Source organism: Liolophura sinensis, chromosome 11 (genome assembly GCF_032854445.1).
Source record: "Liolophura sinensis isolate JHLJ2023 chromosome 11, CUHK_Ljap_v2, whole genome shotgun sequence".
NCBI lineage: Eukaryota > Metazoa > Mollusca > Polyplacophora > Chitonida > Chitonidae > Liolophura > Liolophura sinensis.
Genome location: NC_088305.1, coordinates 13670136 through 13691958, shown reverse-complemented (window position 1 = coordinate 13691958; position 21823 = coordinate 13670136). Strand labels below are relative to the sequence as shown.

General features: G+C 40.3%; 1 protein-coding gene across 1 annotated transcript in view; it reads right to left on the bottom strand.

The window, feature by feature from the left end:
- The window catches only part of LOC135478333 (rap guanine nucleotide exchange factor 4-like), a 67195-nt gene that overhangs the window by 13941 nt on the left and 31431 nt on the right, over positions 1-21823 (bottom strand). The window contains exons 3-17 of the mRNA XM_064758613.1: positions 21729-21817; positions 20465-20611; positions 19165-19222; positions 17302-17411; positions 16430-16658; positions 15862-16045; positions 14937-15082; positions 8181-8257; positions 7565-7632; positions 6923-7001; positions 5709-5821; positions 3554-3639; positions 2189-2267; positions 1149-1299; positions 6-97 (exon numbers count right to left, since the gene is read on the bottom strand). Coding sequence (XP_064614683.1) covers positions 6-97; positions 1149-1299; positions 2189-2267; positions 3554-3639; positions 5709-5821; positions 6923-7001; positions 7565-7632; positions 8181-8257; positions 14937-15082; positions 15862-16045; positions 16430-16658; positions 17302-17411; positions 19165-19222; positions 20465-20611; positions 21729-21817 — 1708 coding nt within the window. The remainder of the gene's footprint in view (positions 1-5; positions 98-1148; positions 1300-2188; positions 2268-3553; positions 3640-5708; positions 5822-6922; positions 7002-7564; positions 7633-8180; positions 8258-14936; positions 15083-15861; positions 16046-16429; positions 16659-17301; positions 17412-19164; positions 19223-20464; positions 20612-21728; positions 21818-21823) is intronic.

Genomic DNA, 21823 nt, shown 5'->3' with positions numbered 1-21823 from the left:
CTTACAGAGACTTTTGTGCACAGATTTCTTCTACGATAGCTAGCTCCTCCTGCACTGGGAACATCTGACAGTCTTCACGTAAAGCCTCGAGTAATTCCTGAAATAAAGATAGCACATTCATCATGATCATGTCTGCCTGACAGTTAACCAACTTTTATCATGATCATGTCTGCCTGACAGTTAACCAACTTTCATCATGATCATGTCTGCCTGACAGTTAACCAACTTTTATCATGATCATGTCTGCCTGACAGTTAACAAACATTCATCATGATCATGTCTGCCTGACAGAGTTAACCAACATTCACCATCATCGTGTCTGCCTGACACAGTTAACCAACATTCATCATCATCGTGTCTGCCTGACACAGTTAACCAACATTCACCATCATCGTGTCTGCCTGACACAGTTAACCAACATTCACCATCATCGTGTCTGCCTGACACAGTTAACCAACATTCATCATGATTGTGTCTGCCTGACAGTTAACCAACATTCATCATCATCGTGTCTGCCTGACTCTCTTAGAACACATTTTCAGCATTATTCATTCACAAGTTCAATACACTAAGAACATGAAGAAGTTACCAGCAATATTTTCAGGCACTTACAGACCCTAGCATCATTTTTCAACACAAGCAACTTCGTACCAGCCATTCAGAATGCCTTCATTTATTATCAACAGATAATACATGAATTAATGAATGACTGGAATTTTAACGATGTCATGTTAACAGTTTTGTCATGTCATATGTTTTAAAATCACGGTCAACAAGAAAATGAGTGCTCTGAAGTTTTCAACATATTTAATATCTGTCACCTTCTCACATGAGGTTAATAACTGTTCAACAGTTTTACAAAAAAACTGGCACCGTTATACCCACTCCAAGCTACTCAAGTCAACAAAAAATCTACCTATGTACATGTCATACACTTCATGACTTCAAACGACATTGTTCTCTCATGAATGTATAAGGATCAGGGTCCAGTTTTCCAAAAGTGTATCAAAACTTAAGCCAGGCTAAAGCCTTAACACCAGTCTTGGCCTAATACTAAACTAACGGGACTTCTGGTCCAGACTAAATTTAACATCAGGCCTAACTGCAAGCAGACTTTTGAACCACTGAGCCCAGGCATCTCTACGTACCTCTAAAAATGAGTTGATGGTCTTGTCCTCCTCAAAGGCCTTGTGAGCGATTCTGTGCCAATCCTGTACAAACTGGACGACGCGGCATTTGTGGGTGACACTGTAATCCACACTGTCCTGGTCTGTGGTGTCTGCTGCCTGAGCGTGATAGCTGATACCTCGTTAAGGTCTTCTTGCTAGCAATCAATGGGCTCCATGGACAGAATGTACAATCTATGTATATTGTCCTCACATTAGAGATAAGATTTATTTATTTATTTATTTATCTGACTGGTGTTTTACGGCATACTTAAGAATATTTTAATTATACGACGACGGCCAGCATTTTGGTGGGAGGAAACCCATGATAATCTGCAGGTTGCTGTCAGGCCTTCTCACGTACAGCCGGAAAAAGAGATATGAGCCTAATGTCTCAAACTGGGGAAAGTGAATCGTACTAAACACAGAAGTACGTGTTCAACCAACTTTGAGACACATTTGAAAAGGTGACTTTTGAAAACTGATTTACTGTTTATATGCACAAGATAAAGGTAATGATCAATGAAAAAATTTTTGTAATCCAAATCCTCGTTAAGTGCAAACCTTCACTAAACCTCATTTTTCTTGCCCTGTTGTAGGAGGTCAGTGATTATTCGCAAGATTATGTGGTATACAACAGTTCGATTTCACAATGTCCACTTTTTTAAATTATCTCTCGTGTTCAAATCGCTCAAACTTCACGAGCCACATTTACAAAACTTCGTAAGTCACATTTCCAGTCAGTTTTTTTCGTAAAAGACGTTGTGTAGGTTATAAAGGCATAAGGCGACGTCATTTACGAGAAAGGAGTTACAAAAACTTGATTTACGAAATTTTTTAAAAGTGGCCCCAGAATGGCAGTCTATAGAAACCTGATGACAACAGCCTGGAGAGCTTCCCATGACTTTACAGATCTTATGATCTTAACCCCTGCAAATACCATGTATCACATGTACGTCTGGAAAGTTGCATCATTACACTGCTTAACATTATACATCAAAACCTTGATGGGAAAAGGATACTAGGCCATGAGTGCTGGACACAAAGAGTTGCTGGCCATGAAGATAATGTGGGTGAGCATGAAGTCTTCCTGGAAGTTATCTGAAAACAGAGAAAGAAAATGTCAGTCTGGGATAAAAATACTAATACATGTACCTGCTGGTACTGGGAATCCAGTTGACTTTAAATGTCATACTCCTTACTGCACACGCGTCACTCTCTTTACCTTTCCCTTTACATCACTACCACCAAAAGACAAGATTGACCTCTGGAGCCTGTGAGACGCACATTGGCTTACTGAGGCTTAGCCTCATCACTTGTGTCCTTCCATGGAACTATTTAATCAGCATTCATCAATAAAATTGTTTTAGGTGTTTTAGAATCATGTTGCACATACTCTAGATAAAGAGAATGCATGTGTATAAAGTATTATTACATGCAAATGTTGAGACGCTTTGTTTCTATAGGTGGTAGTGATGTAAACTGAAAGGTAGTGAGCAGTGGCATGCTCTGTAAGAAGTATGTTCAATTGTTTTGAAGGAGTTATCTCCTCTTGGTTCAGTCAGATTCCATTTTTCTTAAAACGAACACTCCTAGAGGTTTGCGATAAGTTCTTCTGGCTAGATTAATTTCCATACATGCATAAATAATTCAAATCCATTCCTGAGTAAACAAAAAAAAAAAAAAAAAAGAAACATATTTTCACTGTCTGCACGATCTGTTGTCACATATATAGAGTGTCATCACTCCTCACAAGGTTGACAAGGACAGATCACCTAGGTCATATGGCACCTCCTCATGTGGCTAGACTTGCTTTTTGTTTTGCCGTTGTGTCAGTATTCCTGAAACTATAACTCAACCAAGACAGGCTGACTTCACCTACACACATACTTTTATGTAGAACAAATGATATTTTCAAGAGAGTTGTAAGCCATTTTGAAAAGAAGAGCTTGACAGTAGCTACATGTAGATTAGCATTTTGATATATACGTCTGCAGGCGAATTTCTAAAAGATGTGCTCTGAATACTTCACTCTTTTCAAAGATGTTTCCTTGGTTACTACCGGAAAGGATTTCAACTATTTATGCATGGATGGGATTTATTCAATACTGGAAGTGCTATAAATTTTTGATTAGGGTTTGATGAAATTTTCCCATTTTTCTTTATCTCTCAATATTAACTTTTTGACATTCCATTCCAAATTTTCATTGGCAAGAGTAATAAACAAAACCTTCCCTTTTTTCAACAGGGTTCGGATACTTCCAGCAAAGAATTTCTTGAAGGACGAGCTTATATGCATGGTAAGTACATATGTAAACCCTGTGTAACTCTAGAGAGTAAGCCACAAAATGTAAGTATCAATCAATCATTCAACCATACTCTGTTACCTGAGGTTTCCTCACTCTTAGAGTCAAGCCGTGTTTCAAGCAAGTGTTCCAACATTTTTTCCGGAGTACCGGCCATCACAGAGTATCTGCCAACAACAAAAATAACCAAACATGAAGGTTTGTGGTGAAAATCTACGTTCCGTGCTTTGTGAACTTTTCACATCAGTCGCGGGAAATACAAAAGACATTGACGTGGAGACCCAAACAAAGGCAGCAACAACAGTGGGATATCGGGCCAATGGTCACACGTAGCCAGTGAAATCCCGTCTCTTCTCAATATATTTCAGCTAGAGTTTATTTTAACGTGACACACTTCAAATTGTACAAATGTACATGGCCAAAATGGCTAAAGCTGTATTAGGAGGAAAAGAGAAAAATGTCGCTTTATAGTGCAAATTATTAGATTTAACTCGTTCACAGTTACTGAAAATAATGTGTCATTAACACATTTCAAACTCCATAAAATATTTAGAGTTGCTTTAGTTAAGAGAGATCATGATAAATAACACACTTGAATACTTCAGTGATGCCTGGGGGAATGGCGTTATCTCTCACTGGCCTTCACTTACTTGTAATGTGAGTGAACTGATCCATCATGTGTATGAGTATTGGTGGCCTTAATTCACTTACTTGTAATGTGAGTGAACTGATCCATCACGTGTATGAGTATTGGTGGCCTTAATTCATTTACTTGTAATGTGAGTGAACTGATCCATCGTGAGTCTGAGTATTGGAGGCCTTAATTCACTTACTTGTAATGTGAGTGAACTGATCCATCATGAGTCTGAGTATTGGTGGCCTTTATTCATTTACTTGTAATGTGAGTGAACTGATCCATCGTGTGTCTGAGTATTGGTGGCCTTAATTCACATACTTGTAATGTGAGTGAACTTATCCATCGTGAGTCTGAGTATTGGTGGCTTTAATTCACTTACTTGTAATGTGAGTGAACTGATCCATCATGTGTCTGAGTATTGGAGGCCTTAATTCACTTACTTGTAATGTGAGTGAACTGATCCATCGTGAGTCTGAGTATTGGTGGCTTTAATTGACTTACTTGTAATGTGAGTGAACTGATACATCATGAGTCTGAGTATTGGTGGCCTTAATTCACTTACTTGTAATGTGAGTGAACTGATCCATCATGAGTCTGAGTATTGGAGGCTTTAATTCACTTACTTGTAATGTGAGTGAACTGATCCATCGTGTGTATGAGTATTGGTGGCCTTAATTCACATACTTGTAATGTAAGTGAACTGATCCATCATGTGTCTGAGTATTGGTGGCCTTAATTCACTTACTTGTAATGTAAGTGAACTGATCCATCATGTGTCTGAGTATTGGTGGCCTTAATTCACTTACTTGTAATGTGAGTGAACTGATCCATCGTGAGTCTGAGTATTGGTGGCCTTAATTCACTTACTTGTAATGTGAGTGAACTGATCTGTCATGAGTGTGAGTATTGGTGGGTTTAATTGACTTACTTGTAATGTGAGTGAACTGATCCATCGTGTGTCTGAGTATTGGTGGCCTTAATTCACTTACTTGTAATGTGAGTGAACTGATCCATCATGTGTCTGAGTATTGGTGGCCTTAATTCACTTACTTGTAATGTGAGTGAACTGATCCATCGTGAGTCTGAGTATTGGTGGGTTTAACTGACTTACTTGTAATGTGAGTGAACTGATCCATCATGTGTCTGAGTATTGGTGGCTTTAATTCACTTACTTGTAATGTGAGTGAACTGATCCATCGTGAGTCTGAGTATTGGTGGCTTTAATTCACTTACTTGTAATGTGAGTGAACTGATCCATCATGAGTCTGAGTATTGGTGGCCTTAATTCGCTTACTTGTAATGTGAGTGAATTGATCCATCATGAGTCTGAGTATTGGTGGCCTTAATTGACTTACTTGTAATGTGAGTGAACTGATCCATCATGAGTCTGAGTATTGGTGGCTTTAATTCACTTACTTGTAATGTGAGTGAACTGATCCATCATGAGTCTGAGTATTGGTGGCTTTAATTGACTTACTTGTAATGTGAGCGAACTGATCCATCATGTGTCTGAGTATTGGAGGCCTTAATTCACTTACTTGTAATGTGAGTGAACTGATTCATCATGAGTCTGAGTATTGGTGGTTTTAATTCACTTACTTGTAATGTGAGTGAATGGATCCATCATGAGTCTGAGTATTGGTGGGTATTTTCTCCAACACTAAAACATCCTGACCGTGTTCTTTTAACCTCACAGTGTTGGCCTCAACATCCTAGTTTAAGAAAAATCAAGAGAAAACATACACTAGTTCAGCCATAAAGAAAAAAAACACACACACACAAAACACAACTGATATGTGAGAAATAAATTCTTGTCCAGGATCCAGAATCAATGCAGAGAGAATTTGACAGACTACATTATGCCATAACACCACTGTGTTCCTAAGGTGTAATAAATTTGTTTTCAATTTACATATACAAAAACCTTAAAAAGAATTTCTCAAAATGCAATCAAGGGAAGCTTACTGCTGCACCATGACATCATCTCAGCTCACCGAGCTTGGCACTGGCTTGGAAAACCATCATAACCACATGCACACGTATTCCCAAGTAACAAATGCGCTTGAGTGACATTTATCTGATTGGAGCGGTTGTACCTGCATCGCTAAGGCTCGTATACCTTGATTTAACCATTATTTAAATGCCGCTCTAACATTTTTATTGCAAATATATTTGGTGTGAATTTAAAGGAAAATAAAACAGTAATATAAAGTACATGTATGGCTCAGATGGAAGACCATTAAACCTTTTTATTCATCTGAGTAAAATGTTTTCAAAACAGTAAATTCTATGGCGGTGTTTTGATTATTTGATTGGTGTTTTACGCCATACTCAAGAATATTTCACTTATACGAAGGTGGCCAGCATTATGGTGGGTGGAAACCAGGCAGAGCCCGGGGGAAACCCACGACCATCTGCAGGTTGCTGCCAGACCTTCCCACATACGGCCGGAGAGGAAGCCAGCATGAGCTGGACTTGAACTCACAGCGACCACATTGGTGAGAGGCTCCTGGGTCATTACTCTGTGCTAGTGCGCTAAGCAACTGAGCCGTAGTCACAATATCATCAGAAAGCCCACCATTTAATCTAATGTTTCACATGTAATTAATACTTGGATGAAAAAAAAAATACAAAAATAAAACAGTACAACAATTTATTTTCATGTACAGCAGTTAATGTCCTTCCATCTGACAAATACTTCATGAAATAACAGCAATACTTAATCCATCTGACCAGGCCACATTTCATCCAACTAATTTCGACATTTTTTTGCAGACTAATTGTTTCAGTCTGAAATCAATGATATAACGCACCCGTAATATCCTATTGAAGTCTTCTTTGTCCACCCTTAGGAAGTGACAGTTGTCTTCTCTTAGTACAATTGTAGCTGCCCTGAGAACAAACAACAACAACACCATCAATTATAGACCACAACTACATGTACTACACGTTATTTGTGTTATCTATTTTATTTGATAAGAACTTTATTATCTCTTCTGGAATACACATACATGTGCACCTTTATCTTCATATATCTGACAGCTGTCAGTTTTATGGGTGAAGGAAACTAGGCAGAGCTTGATGGCAATGACAACTCTGTGGTAATTAGACCTCCTGAGTAAAGTCTGCAGCCAATCCAACAACCACTGGATTTGAACTTACGACCTCATTGTCATAGGGCCTGTCGTCCACATCATGCATAAATTACATGTAGCTGACTGCTCTAGGAAGTTTCCATTCTGAAGCAAATACCAGCTGGAGTGAACTTCTCTTAATAATACACAAGATTTCATTTTAAATGAACTTCACTTTCACATACACTTGCCATTACACTTTATAAGCTTTTGAATTTCACATTTTCTAAGTAAAAAAAAAAACAAACCAAAATATATGTACATGTATCTCTCTGTGAAGAAGAAGACATTTTCTTTAGAAAAGTAAGTAACATCATTTACCTTGGAGCATCATTAACCAGAGCCAGTTTACCAAAGTCATCTCCCTCATGTAATGTACATACTACACCCTAGAGAATACAAATCACAAAAAACGTAACTGTTACAAATTTCCTTCTTTATTTAAATAAATATTCGAACTGACTCTATTTATTTATTTGATTGGTGTTTTACGCTGTACTCAATAATCCCTTTTTAATTATCAGGGCCAGGAAACCGGGTTAAACTGACTATTAAAGGTAACTCGAAACCGAAATCCATCAGAAACATACATTACAGTAACGTTTTTCAGTATAAGTTGAAAAGAAACAGCAAAAACCTCAACAGCCAAGTAACGAAATAAGGCAGAAAGTCATTAAGATACACTGGTGAGCCTAAAAAAAAAGGGAGAGTTGTCTCCCTTCAACTATTGTGTTTGGGATATGAACTTCAGTTTATTAAATGTCCAATATTTATTAATTTACTTCATCAGTGTTTACGGTTAATTCATCAACATATACAATAGGAAAAAGAAGACAGAATTAATAGCTGTAAACGATGAAGTAGTCAAGGCCTGAAGAAGCCCTGTTAAAGAGTACAAAACAAGCAGGCAAATTGAATAACGGTGAAATGTACTAACCTTGCCATATATTACCACATTAACGGAGCCTTTCAGAATAATATACCATGACTTTCCCTCATCACCCTGGTTAAATACTGCAAAATAGAGATAGAGAGGACATGAAGACATACGTTACTGTACACAGCTGCATGTACAGGGAAGAATGACTAGACTACTGCTCTAAAACTCCCACAAAGATGTCAAATTAACAAGAACGTTTTGTTTGCTCCATAAACAGTCCAACTGATATGTAATTGACATAGCCCTGGAGAATGCAGAACTAAGTAGGCTTCAGCTGCCACCCACTACCTCACCTTACAGACTGTGGGTGGCAGGCTTCTGGTATTTCATCACCATTAATAAATCTACCCTAATTCTCCTAAAATTTGTCAAACCATGTGAGAAAAAGTAAATCAATATTAGTGGCAAAAATTACATATATATTGTTTAAAATGAGCAGACCAGGTGTCCCATATTTTACAAGAAATAGTGGTGGGTCTTGTGGGCTCTGGCAGCAGAGTTGACTCCAAGGTGACTCCAAGGACATGCGATTACATTTATATTACTTTCTGAGATTATTTGACACATGTATTACACAATTTCAATTCCATGGCCCATCAATTGTGATATTTCTACACTGTAAATCTACCCTAAAGTGGTTCTTCTTGCTCTGCGTTAACACATGTTAAAGAATCGCACAGGGTCCCTGGAAACACTCTAGCACATTTATGTAATTCCCATTCTCCGATGTAGCACTCTCCTGAGTGGGTGTGCAGATGTGAAAAGTTGAAGGCAGATGTGACAAGTTGAAGACAGGTGTGACAAGTTGAAGGCAGGTGTGACAAGTTCAAGGCAGATGTGACAAGTTCAAGGCAGATGTGACAAGTTGAAGGCAGATGTCACAAGTTGAAGGTAGTGACAAGTTAAAGGCAGATGTGACAAGTTGAAGGTTAATGTGACAAGTTGAAGGCAGTTGAAGGCAGATGTGACAAGTTGAAGGCAGATGTGACAAATTGAAGGTAGTGACAAGTTAAAGGCAGATGTGACAAGTTGAAGGTAGATGTGACCAGTTGAAGGCAGTTGAAGGCAGATGTGACCAGTTGAAGGCAGATGTGACAAGTTAAAGGCAGATGTGACAAGTTAAAGGCTGATGTGACAAGCTGAGGGCTGATGTGACAAGTTGAAGGTAGATGTAACAAGTTAAAGGCAGATGTGACAAGTTGAAGGCAGATGTGACAAGTTGAAGGTTGTGACAAGTTGAAGGTTGTGACAAGTTGAAGGTAGATGTGACAAGCTGAAGTTAGATGTGACAAGTTAAAGGCAGATGTGACAAGTTGAAGGCAGTTGAAGGCAGATGTGACCAGTTGAAGGCAGATGTGACAAGTTGAAGGTAGTGACCAGTTAAAGGCAGATGTGACAAGTTGAAGGTAGATGTGACAAGTTGAAGGCAGTTGAAGACAGATGTGACAAGTTGAAGGCAGATGTGACAAGTTGAAGGTAGTGACAAGTTAAAGGCAGATGTGACAAGTTGAAGGTAGATGTGACAAGTTGAAGGCAGTTGAAGGCAGATGTGACCAGTTGAAGGCAGATGTCACAAGTTGAAGGCAGATGTCACAAGTTGAAGGTAGTGACAAGTTAAAGGCAGATGTGACAAGTTAAAGGCTGATGTGACAAGCTGAGGGCTGATGTGACAAGTTGAAGGTAGATGTAACAAGTTAAAGGTAGATGTGACAAGTTGAAGGCAGATGTGACAAGTTGAAGGTTGTGACAAGTTGAAGGTTGTGACAAGTTGAAGGTAGATGTGACAAGCTGAAGCTAGATGTGACAAGTTAAAGGCAGATGTGACAAGTTGAAGGCAGTTGAAGGCAGATGTGACCAGTTGAAGGCAGATGTGACAAGTTGAAGGTAGTGACCAGTTAAAGGCAGATGTGACAAGTTGAAGGTAGATGTGACAAGTTGAAGGCAGTTGAAGACAGATGTGACAAGTTGAAGGCAGATGTGACAAGTTGAAGGTAGTGACAAGTTAAAGGCAGATGTGACAAGTTGAAGGTAGATGTGACAAGTTGAAGGCAGTTGAAGGCAGATGTGACCAGTTGAAGGCAGATGTGACAAGTTGAAGGCAGATGTGACAAGTTAAAGGTAGATGTGACAAGTTAAAGGCTGACGTGACAAGCTGAGGGCTGATGTAACAAGCTGAAGGTAGATGTGACAAGTAGAAGGCAGATGTGACAAGTTAAAGGCAGATGTGACAAGTTGAAGGTAGTGACAAGTTGAAGGCAGATGTAACAAGTTAAAGGCTGATGTGACAAGCTGAGGGCTGATGTGACAAGTTGAAGGTAGATGTGACAAGTTGAAGGCAGATGTGACAAGTTGAAGGCAGATGTAACAAGTTGAAGGTAGATGTAACAAGTTAAAGGTAGATGTGACAAGTTTAAGGCAGATGTGACCAGTTGAAGGCAGTTGAAGGCAGATGTGACCAGTTGAAGGCAGATGTGACAAGTTAAAGGCAGATGTGACAAGTTAAAGGCTGATGTGACAAGCTGAGGGCTGATGTGACAAGTTGAAGGTAGATGTAACAAGTTAAAGGCAGATGTGACAAGTTGAAGGCAGATGTGACAAGTTGAAGGTTCTGACAAGTTGAAGGTTGTGACAAGTTGAAGGTAGATGTGACAAGCTGAAGTTAGATGTGACAAGTTAAAGGCAGATGTGACAAGTTGAAGGCAGTTGAAGGCAGATGTGACCAGTTGAAGGCAGATGTGACAAGTTGAAGGTAGTGACCAGTTAAAGGCAGATGTGACAAGTTGAAGGTAGATGTGACAAGTTGAAGGCAGTTGAAGGCAGATGTGACAAGTTGAAGGCAGATGTCACAAGTTGAAGGTAGTGACAAGTTAAAGGCAGATGTGACAAGTTGAAGGTTAATGTGACAAGTTGAAGGCAGATGTGACAAGTTGAAGGCAGATGTGACAAATTGAAGGTAGTGACAAGTTAAAGGCAGATGTGACAAGTTGAAGGTAGATGTGACCAGTTGAAGGTAGTTGAAGGCAGATGTGACCAGTTGAAGGCAGATGTGACAAGTTAAAGGCAGATGTGACAAGTTAAAGGCTGATGTGACAAGCTGAGGGCTGATGTGACAAGTTGAAGGTAGATGTAACAAGTTAAAGGCAGATGTGACAAGTTGAAGGCAGATGTGACAAGTTGAAGGTTGTGACAAGTTGAAGGTTGTGACAAGTTGAAGGTAGATGTGACAAGCTGAAGTTAGATGTGACAAGTTAAAGGCAGATGTGACAAGTTGAAGGCAGTTGAAGGCAGATGTGACCAGTTGAAGGCAGATGTGACAAGTTGAAGGTAGTGACCAGTTAAAGGCAGATGTGACAAGTTGAAGGTAGATGTGACAAGTTGAAGGCAGTTGAAGACAGATGTGACAAGTTGAAGGCAGATGTGACAAGTTGAAGGTAGTGACAAGTTAAAGGCAGATGTGACAAGTTGAAGGTAGATGTGACAAGTTGAAGGCAGTTGAAGGCAGATGTGACCAGTTGAAGGCAGATGTCACAAGTTGAAGGCAGATGTCACAAGTTGAAGGTAGTGACAAGTTAAAGGCAGATGTGACAAGTTGAAGGCAGATGTGACAAGTTGAAGGCAGTTGAAGACAGATGTGACAAGTTGAAGGCAGATGTGACAAGTTAAAGGTAGTGACAAGTTAAAGGCAGATGTGACAAGTTGAAGGTAGATGTGACAAGTTGAAGGCAGTTGAAGGCAGATGTGACCAGTTGAAGGCAGATGTGACAAGTTGAAGGCAGATGTGACAAGCTAAAGGTAGATGTGACAAGTTAAAGGCTGACGTGACAAGCTGAGGGCTGATGTAACAAGCTGAAGGTAGATGTGACAAGTTGAAGGCAGATGTGACAAGTTGAAGGCAGATGTGACAAGTTGAAGGTAGTGACAAGTTGAAGGCAGATGTGACAAGTTGAAGGTAGTGACAAGTTAAAGGCAGATGTAACAAGTTAAAGGCTGATGTGACAAGCTGAGGGCTGATGTGACAAGTTGAAGGTAGATGTGACAAGTTGAAGGCAGATGTGACAAGTTGAAGGCAGATGTAACAAGTTGAAGGTAGATGTAACAAGTTAAAGGTAGATGTGACAAGTTTAAGGCAGATGTGACAAGTTGAAGGTTGTGACAAGTTGAAGGTTGTGACAAGTTGAAGGTAGATGTGACAAGTTGAAGGCAGATGTGACAAGTTGAAGGCAGTTGAAGGCAGATGTGACCAGTTGAAGGCAGATGTGACAAGTTGAAGGCAGATGTGACAAGTTGAAGGCAGTTGAAGGCAGATGTGACCAGTTGAAGGCAGATGTGACAAGTTGAAGGTAGTGACAAGTTAAAGGCAGATGTGACAAGTTAAAGGCTGATGTGACAAGCTGAGGGCTGATGTGACAAGTTGAAGGCAGATGTGACAAGTTGAAGGCAGATGTAACAAGTTGAAGGTAGATGTAACAAGTTAAAGGCAGATGTGACAAGTTGAAGGCAGATGTGACAAGTTGAAGGTTGTGACAAGTTGAAGGTTGTGAAAAGTTGAAGGTAGATGTGACAAGCTGAAGTTAGATGTGACAAGTTGAAGGCAGATGTGACAAGTTGAAGGCAGTTGAAGGCAGATGTGACCAGTTGAAGGCAGATGTGACAAGTTGAAGGTAGTGACCAGTTAAAGGCAGATGTGGCAAGTTGAAGGTAGATGTGACAAGTTGAAGGCAGTTGAAGACAGATGTGACAAGTTGAAGGCAGATGTGACAAGTTGAAGGTAGTGACAAGTTAAAGGCAGATGTGACAAGTTGAAGGCAGATGTGACAAGTTGAAGGCAGTTGAAGGCAGATGTGACCAGTTGAAGGCAGATGTGACAAGTTGAAGGCAGATGTGACAAGTTGAAGGCAGATGTGACAAGTTAAAGGCTGACGTGACAAGCTGAGGGCTGATGTAACAAGCTGAAGGTAGATGTGACAAGTTGAAGGCAGATGTGACAAGTTGAAGGCAGATGTGACAAGTTGAAGGTAATGACAAGTTGAAGGCAGATGTGACAAGTTGAAGGTAGTGACAAGTTAAAGGCAGATGTGACAAGTTAAAGGCTGATGTGACAAGCTGAGGGCTGATGTGACAAGTTGAAGGTAGATGTGACAAGTTGAAGGCAGATGTGACCAGTTGAAGGCAGATGTAACAAGTTGAAGGTAGATGTAACAAGTTAAAGGTAGATGTGACAAGTTTAAGGCAGATGTGACAATTTGAAGGTTGTGATAAGTTGAAGGTTGTGACAAGTTGAAGGTAGATGTGACAAGTTGAAGGTAGATGTGACAAGCTGAAGTTAGATGTGACAAGTTGAAGGTAGTGACAAGTTAAAGGCTGATGTGACAAGTTGAAGGCAGATGTGACAAGTTGAAGGCAGATGTGACAAGTTGAAGGTAGTGACAAGTTAAAGGCAGATGTGACAAGTTGAAGGCAGTTGAAGACAGATGTGACAAGTTGAAGGCAGATGTGACAAGTTGAAGGTAGTGACAAGTTAAAGGCAGATGTGACAAGTTGAAGGCAGATGTGACAAGTTGAAGGCAGTTGAAGGCAGATGTGACCAGTTGAAGGCAGATGTGACAAGTTGAAGGCAGATGTGACAAGTTAAAGGCAGATCTGACAAGTTAAAGGCAGATCTGACAAGTTAAAGGCTGATGTGACAAGCTGGGGCTGATGTAACAAGTTGAAGGCAGATGTGACAAGTTGAAGGCAGATGTGACAAGTTGAAGGCAGATGTGACAAGTTGAAGGCAGATGTGATAAGTTGAAGGTAGTGACAAGTTAAAGGCAGATGTGACAAATTGAAGGCAGATGTGACAAGTTGAAGGCAGATGTGACAAGTTGAAGGTAGTGACAAGTTAAAGATAGATGTGACAAGTTGAAGGTAGTGGCAAGCTAAAGGCTGATGTGACAAATTGAAGGTAGATGTGACAAGTTGAAGGCAGATGTGACAAGTTGAAGGCAGATGTGACAAGTTGAAGGTAGTGACAAGTTGAAGGTAGATGTAACAAGTTAAGGTTAAAGGCTGATGTGACAAGTTGAAGGCTGATGTGACAAGCTGAAGGCAGCTTTATACACATCCATTCCATAGGTGCCCCACAGTCAAAACCACAGGCTTGCTAATGGGTTGCTAGTACACATACAGAACAAGGTGTGTATGACTTTGCATTCTGCATGTGTTCTTGTCCAGTTTATGGGTACAACAAACACTGTCATGTTCACAAAACATGAGAATACGTTTTCTAGTGACCTTGTTTTGCATGCCTAGGGCATACTGCATAAAACAACACTACAAAAAACGGGTTTCAGCGGATTCGTGACAGTGGAGTCCCCAGAATGTCTGGCAAACTGATTTACTGCTGATGGTACGTTGAAGAAAATGGGTGGAGGAAGCTTGAGTGCACTGAGTAAGCCATCAACGTTCTTCAGATATCTCACTTCTGACTTAAGGTCACATCCATGACATGGGGATTAAAACAAGCAACTCTACTGGTCAAGGGCCTTAAATAGCCACATGAGCTGAAAATCACAGCCTAAACAGCATAGATTTAACCAGAAATTGAAATCAGGCCATCTTATCTCCAATTTTCTCCTATTTTCCCTATCTCACCTATGTTAATTATGTCAAAATAGGGCGTCTCAGAGACTAACCATCCAAGCCAACTACATGTAGTGTGTCCCCTCTGAATTTCTACTGAGCATACAGAATAAAGAAAAATGGATATCTTACGGACTGTGCCGGCCTTGGCGTGGGACTCAAATACAAGGACACTGGCCAGTTCTCTCTTGACCATGGTGGACAAGTGTGACAAGGCCTTGATGTGAATCAGCTCTTCATAGATGATCTCCAGGTCCTCCACTGTGCGGTCGTGGGGACTGTGGCCAAAACAATAACAAACAAACACAAATCAGATACAACCAGCACTCCAAATAAACAGTGACATGAACAGTAAAACTTGGCTCTTGGGATAAAAACTATCAGATATTCAATTATAACCACAGTAATGGGGTTATCATTTCCAGGCTAATATTCTACAAAGCAGGTTTTCACTTACAGTTTGTTGAAGTTTTAAGAAGAAGAAAACGTAAAAATGATGCAACAATCAGAATTATTTGCAAATATTTTTTTCCTGATTTTTTGTTTCAGGAGTATAGGGTATTTGAAACGTACTAAATGTTTTAATAACTGGTTTCTCCCTATCCCTGGGCTGTAGTGGTTTCTCCCTATCCCTGGGCCATAGTGGTTTCCCCCCTATCCCTGAGCCATGGTGGTTTCTCCCCTATCCCTGGGCCATGGTCGTTTCTCCACTGCCCCAGGTCACACTGGTTTCTCTCTATCCCTGGGCCATGGTGGTTTCTCCCTTATCCCTTGGCCACAGTGGTTTCTCCACTGCCCCAGGTCACACTGGTTTCTCTCTATCCCTGGGCCATGGTGGTTTCTCCCTTATCCCTTGGCCATAGTGGTTTCTCCCCTGCCCCAGGTCACACTGGTTTCTCCCTATCCCTGGGCCATGGTGGTTTCTCCCTTATCCCTTGGCCATAGTGGTTTCTCCACTGCCCCAGGTCACACTGGTTTCTCCCTATCCCTGGGCCACAGTGGTTTCTCCCTGCGTTAAAGTGGTTTCTCTACAAATCTGAGTTACAACAGTACTCACGGTTTGCGGAGGATCATCCTCATCATAGCATCGGGGCCTATCTGTGCCAGCGTGACCAGCATGTCAGCCAGACAGTCTTCTGACTCTTTCTTATCAGCGTGGGTAGGCGACGACCCCACCCCCTGATCATCCTCAGCAAACCGGTAAAACAGGTACTTGTCCTTGAACTGATGCTCGTGACACACTGGGAAAGTACACCATATATGATCTCTACATGTACTTATGACAGTGAATAATTTGTCCAAGCCACAGATTGTATAACACTGTACATAGCTTCTCAGATTACGTGTGTGTGTGTGTACACGCATGTATAATTTGTATTATAGATTGACCTCGTTTGTGTTTTCTTGTATTGCCACATTGATAAACGCAGACATTGTATTCAGGCTGTAAGATGTAATCCAATCTCTACACTGACAGAAAAATCCATTTAGTTCTATCATCCCAATTTGAAGACCTTTTAGCATGTAGTATTAGTGGATCTGCTGGGTTATCATTTCTACCTGTCACAAGAAAAATATTTATGGTATTCAACATTCACTGTGTATCAGCCACATCTTTAACTGACCATGAACAATGACTCCTTCCTCCAGCAGTGCTTGCCACATCCCCACAGCCTGGGTGCGCGAGTGCACCAGCGAGCTTTGCTGCATCAGCCAGTCCACCATCTCTGTACCCACCATGCACCTGCGGTACGTTCTCAGATGGTACTTCCTGTCTCGCACCATGTGAGGGGCACGCGTCAGTAGCACCATACGTAAAATGTGTCCAGCACGCGACAATTTCTCTGAGGGAGCCTAAAAACCCCAAAAACATTATTTTTTCCTGATCGTCTGAATTTTGATACGACCTGCATATCTTATATTTCACCTAAAGTTTAGCTTTTTTTCAGGTGACACATTTTGCTACATTCTTACTGATCCATCTACCTTATAGGGCCAGTAACGAATTTTGTGAAGTTTAACAAATTTCTTATCTGAAAATCTTCAGTGTTGACATCAAAAGCATCACTTCAAGTCTTTCATGTGATTCTGAGAGTGCTTTTTTACTTAACTAATTTTTAAGTGAAATACAGTATTCCAGCAGTAGTTTTGGCAAAGTACAGTAATTTATGGATAACACATGTAATAATACAAGCATGGTCTTGACATTAGATTTATTTATTTATATGATTGGTGTTTTACGCCGTACTCCAGAATATTTCACTTATACGACGGCGGTCAGCATTATGGTGGGAGGAAACCGGGCAGAGCCCAGCGGAAACCTGTGACTGTCCACAGGTTGCTGACAGACCTTCCTACGTACGGGACATTAGATAAAAGGAGTTAATTACCAAACCTGTCAATTCTCTACCAATTCAAAACCTTCCTTTAGCTCTTGATCTGTATATAAGGTATACATCCTATACACGCAGTGTATTTAACTGCCGTTACTTCTCACCGAGGTTATCGGAGCTGCCGGATTAGGTAAATCCTCCATTTTTTGGCTGTTGGTTCGTCGTCTTCTGTGCGATTTTGTGACCTCTGGAGACTGGATTTTTAAAGAATGATCTAGCAAGAGAAACGATCGACATATTAACTATTGTGACATTAAATGTCAAGAATGAACTTACCTCTTTGCACATAATGAAGAAATGAATGAGGTTTAATACTATACATGTAGATGTATGACATGTTACATGAAGTATTTACGCCCTATTTCTTCAACCTTTTCACATGTTCGTCTGATTTTGTTTCAAACAAATTTTGCATTTCTAAGCCTGCCCTGAAAAATTATTTTCTCCGAAGCCATGATGTTAGCTATCACCCCAATCATACACCATGCCCATAATCAAGGTGGATACATTGCCTTTAAAGACGCCCTTAAACATGTCAAAAGGTTCAAGACAGAAGGTGTATTAATGGTACAACCAATAAATAGACATAATATGACATGATGTAGGTTGGCATAATTAAGAGAACAGCAGACATTGTACTGTAATGTACTGCATGTTACAAACAGTATTTGTGCTGTTGCAATGTACTGCATGTTATATACAGTATTTGTGCTGTTACAATGTACTGCATGTTACATACAGTATTTGTGCTGTTACAATGTACTGCATGTTACATACAATATTTGTGCTGTTGCAACATACTACATCTTACTTGCTTTTACCATGAAGTAGTTATTTCATACATGCACATCTACCCATGTATTATGCCTTAACAGAACTTTCCGAACTGACCATCAACAACACCCAATTGACCAATCATAAGGAATGTTGTTACAAATAGGTCAACCGGATGTGCCACACATTGGTTACAAATGTTCAAATTTTCTGACACGCAATGACGTCACAATGGTTTTCTCCGCGATTGGAATGAGAAGTACTGCCAATGTTGTCACGATAAGGTGTGGTGGAACAGGGGAAGTCTTCAGTGGATCCATCCACTGTTTGTACTCTGTATTTTGTACATACACTAAGATACTATAGGTACAATCTGAAAAAGTGCCCGTCACCAGTTTTTACCATATTTTGAGTGAGTGATTGAGTGAGTGCTTGGGGTTTAACATCATACTTAACAATTTTTCAGTCATATGACGACGAAGGAGTCCTTAGCGTGTATGTAATGTGCCTCCTCATTGCAGGACTGACATCCACAGCTTTTTTATCTAGAGCTGCTTCACTAAAACAACTTACCAAAGGCAAGAAAGCCGGCCCCACCCAAGCCAATATACTGATACGGGTCAACCAGTTGTTGTACCATCCCCTTAATGCTGAACGCCAAACAACGAAGCTACAACTTCCTCTTTTTTAAGGTCTTTAAGGTGTGACCGGACTCAGGATTGACCCTCAGGATCTATCGCACCCAACGCGAACGCTCTACCAACTGTGCTATCGGGGCCATACTTTGAGCACTGGTTGCTACTATCCTTGACAAAGAGGCAGTACAAAGAAAAGAGCCTCCTAACATTACAGTATACAATCATTAATAGACGGTTTCGTTTGCTGGTGAACCTCACACTGCATAATCTAGGCATTCAAGGAAATAAACACAGTTTTATCACAGCATGTATGCGCGCCCCAGTAACATCACTCCGACAAAAAAAACATTCTGTAGGTGCAAACTAAAGTGATCACTGTTCAAAAAAACAGTCAAACAAATAAGACTGTGTTTTTGTGCGTTATTTCTCGGCTGTCCTGTACACAGTCCATTTCCAGATAACATTCTTACAGACACATTTAGATATAGGTCAAAAAAAACAAGCAAAAGCCTTGACAGGTAATGAAATTTTAAATACCCAATCCTACAAGCTTACCGCTGGTTGCCAGGTTTGCTGATGACGTAATCACACCTTCCATCAGTTGTTTGTTTCTCTGTAAAACAACAAAAATCCAACAAATATGAGCTCACTTCAAAGTCTCTACGAGTAGATCTACCCCTTGGTAGTTGATTCAGTCAGGTGAAGACATAGAATTTCCATCTCATAATTTATATGCTTATCGTGATTTTGCTTTGAATGAACTTCTTTCCACTGAGAACAATGTAGGCCAGTACACGTGTTACATATATACACTATTCTCATCCAGCAAACCACCAGAATTATAAACACTCAATTCATTCCCACTACAGCAGTCAGTATTTCATTTATTTATTTCATTGGCTAACACATTTACTCATGGGAAGGTCTACCAGCAACCTGCAAATGGTCATGAGTTTCCACCGGGCTTTGCCCAGTTTCCAACCACCATAATGCTGGCCGCCGTTGTATAAGTGAAATATTCTTGAGTATGGCATGAAATACCCATCAAATAAATAAATACATAACACATTTATTCAGAAATATTTCATTTTATAATAAGGCCTCAAGTCAGGTTGCTGGGACGGAGAAAAACGGACAGACCAATATGACGGCTAAGCAGAACCAGAATAAGGTGGACTTGAGGTGAGAGGCATCATTTATCAGGAGTATGGTAGGTTGGCTACCAACGATGCATGACTAACAGAATTAGCCAGCAAGGCCGAACAATCCCTAGATTAAACGTCAATGCAAATGTACATGCATGTAGGTGTGGTCACACTACAGGGCTCTGTGGTGGAGACGGTGAGCACTTCAGCATGGCACAACGATTCAGGACATGTAGGCCGGTACACCAATGTGGTCACTTTGAATTCATGTCCAGCTCATACTGGTTTCCTCTCCAGGTGCACGTGGGATGGTCTTCCAGCACCCCGCGGATGGATTGTGGGTTTTCCCCTGGCTCCACCATTATGCTGGCCTCCGTCATATAAGTGAAATAGTCCTGAGTAAAACAGTACTCAAATAAATAAATGAAGTACTTTATAGATGTTTGTTTGGGTTTCAAATTATACTCTCTAAAACACCCTGCGGTCGTTTAAATAATTCAAATTTCGAGCTTCAAAGTAAACAGCCTGAGCGGTACAGTCCTGTGGTCTTCAGAATTACATAAAGAGTTTCTTGTAAATGTCCCAAAAAGTGTGCAATGAATCCCAAGGTCATTATACCATTTTTTCAAGGTCAAAAAACTGAAATCTTTTTCTCCCTCAATATACTAAGATATAAACAGCTTAAGCCATGCACAATTTTTCATACTCACATCCCAGAGAATTTTAAAGTCCTTCTGCTCAACACGGATAAGTTCTGTGTAGTCCTTGGTGACGACTGTAGCGTGACGAGGTTTACCTGTCAGAATGGACTCCCCGAACGTCGTGCCAGGGCCCAAAGTGCACAAGGTCACGGCATCCTACATGTACAACAACAGTTGCATCCAGTAATTAATAGTGTTGAGAGGTTTCCAAGTTACATATTCCCAGTGGTCAAGTAGGGCTACAATTTATTAGCTATATTCACACCCTTAGGTGCAAAATGCAAGACGATAACGTCCCAGTGGAACTTTCATTAAGTGATCTTGTGGTGAGATTTGTCAATATAGGATTACACTGAATGCAGCGTTTGCATAAATTACATAAAAAGTATTTTCCAGTTTCTAATATGCACCATGTAAAATCTAAATCATATCGTACATGGCAATATTACAGCCTTATCAAGGCAATATTACAGCCATATCAAGGCAATATTACAGCCATATCATGGCAATATTACAGCCATATCATGGCAATATTACAGCCATATCAAGGCAATATTACAGTCATATCAAGGCAATATTACAGCCATATCATGGCAATACTACAGCCATATCAAGGCAATATTACAGCCATATCAAGGCAATATTACAGCCATATCAAGGCAATATTACAGTCATATCATGGCAATATTACAGCCATATCAAGGCAATATTACAGCCATATCAAGGCAATATTACAGCCATTTTGTGGCAGTATTGCAGCCATATCATGGCAGTATTACAGCCATATCAAGGCAATATTACAGCCATATCATGGCAATATTACAGCCATATCAAGGCAATATTACAGCCATATCAAGGCAATATTACAGTCATATCATGGCAATATTATAGCCATTTTGTGGCAGTATTGCAGCCATATCATGGCAGTATTACAGCCATATCAAGGCAATATTACAGCCATATCATGGCAATATTACAGCCATATCAAGGCAATATTACAGTCATATCTTGGCAATATTACAGCCATATCAAAGCAATATTACAGCCATTTCGTGGCAGTATTGCAGCCATATCATGGCAGTATTACAACAATACTGTGACAGTAATGTAGCCATATGATATCCTGGAAGTATTACAGTCACAATGTAACAATATTACAGCCACACTGTGACAGTATTACAGCCATATCGTGGTAGTATTATATCTAAGATCCTGGTAACAAGCCTTGCCTCACTCATTACCAAACATTACCCAACCCTGTTGTGTAACCCACCTTTCTCTGTCCTGTCTCGGACACCAGTACCTCCAGGCAGCCAGATAACACTGTGTACCAGTTAGTTCCAATGTCACCCTGCCGGAACACTGCAA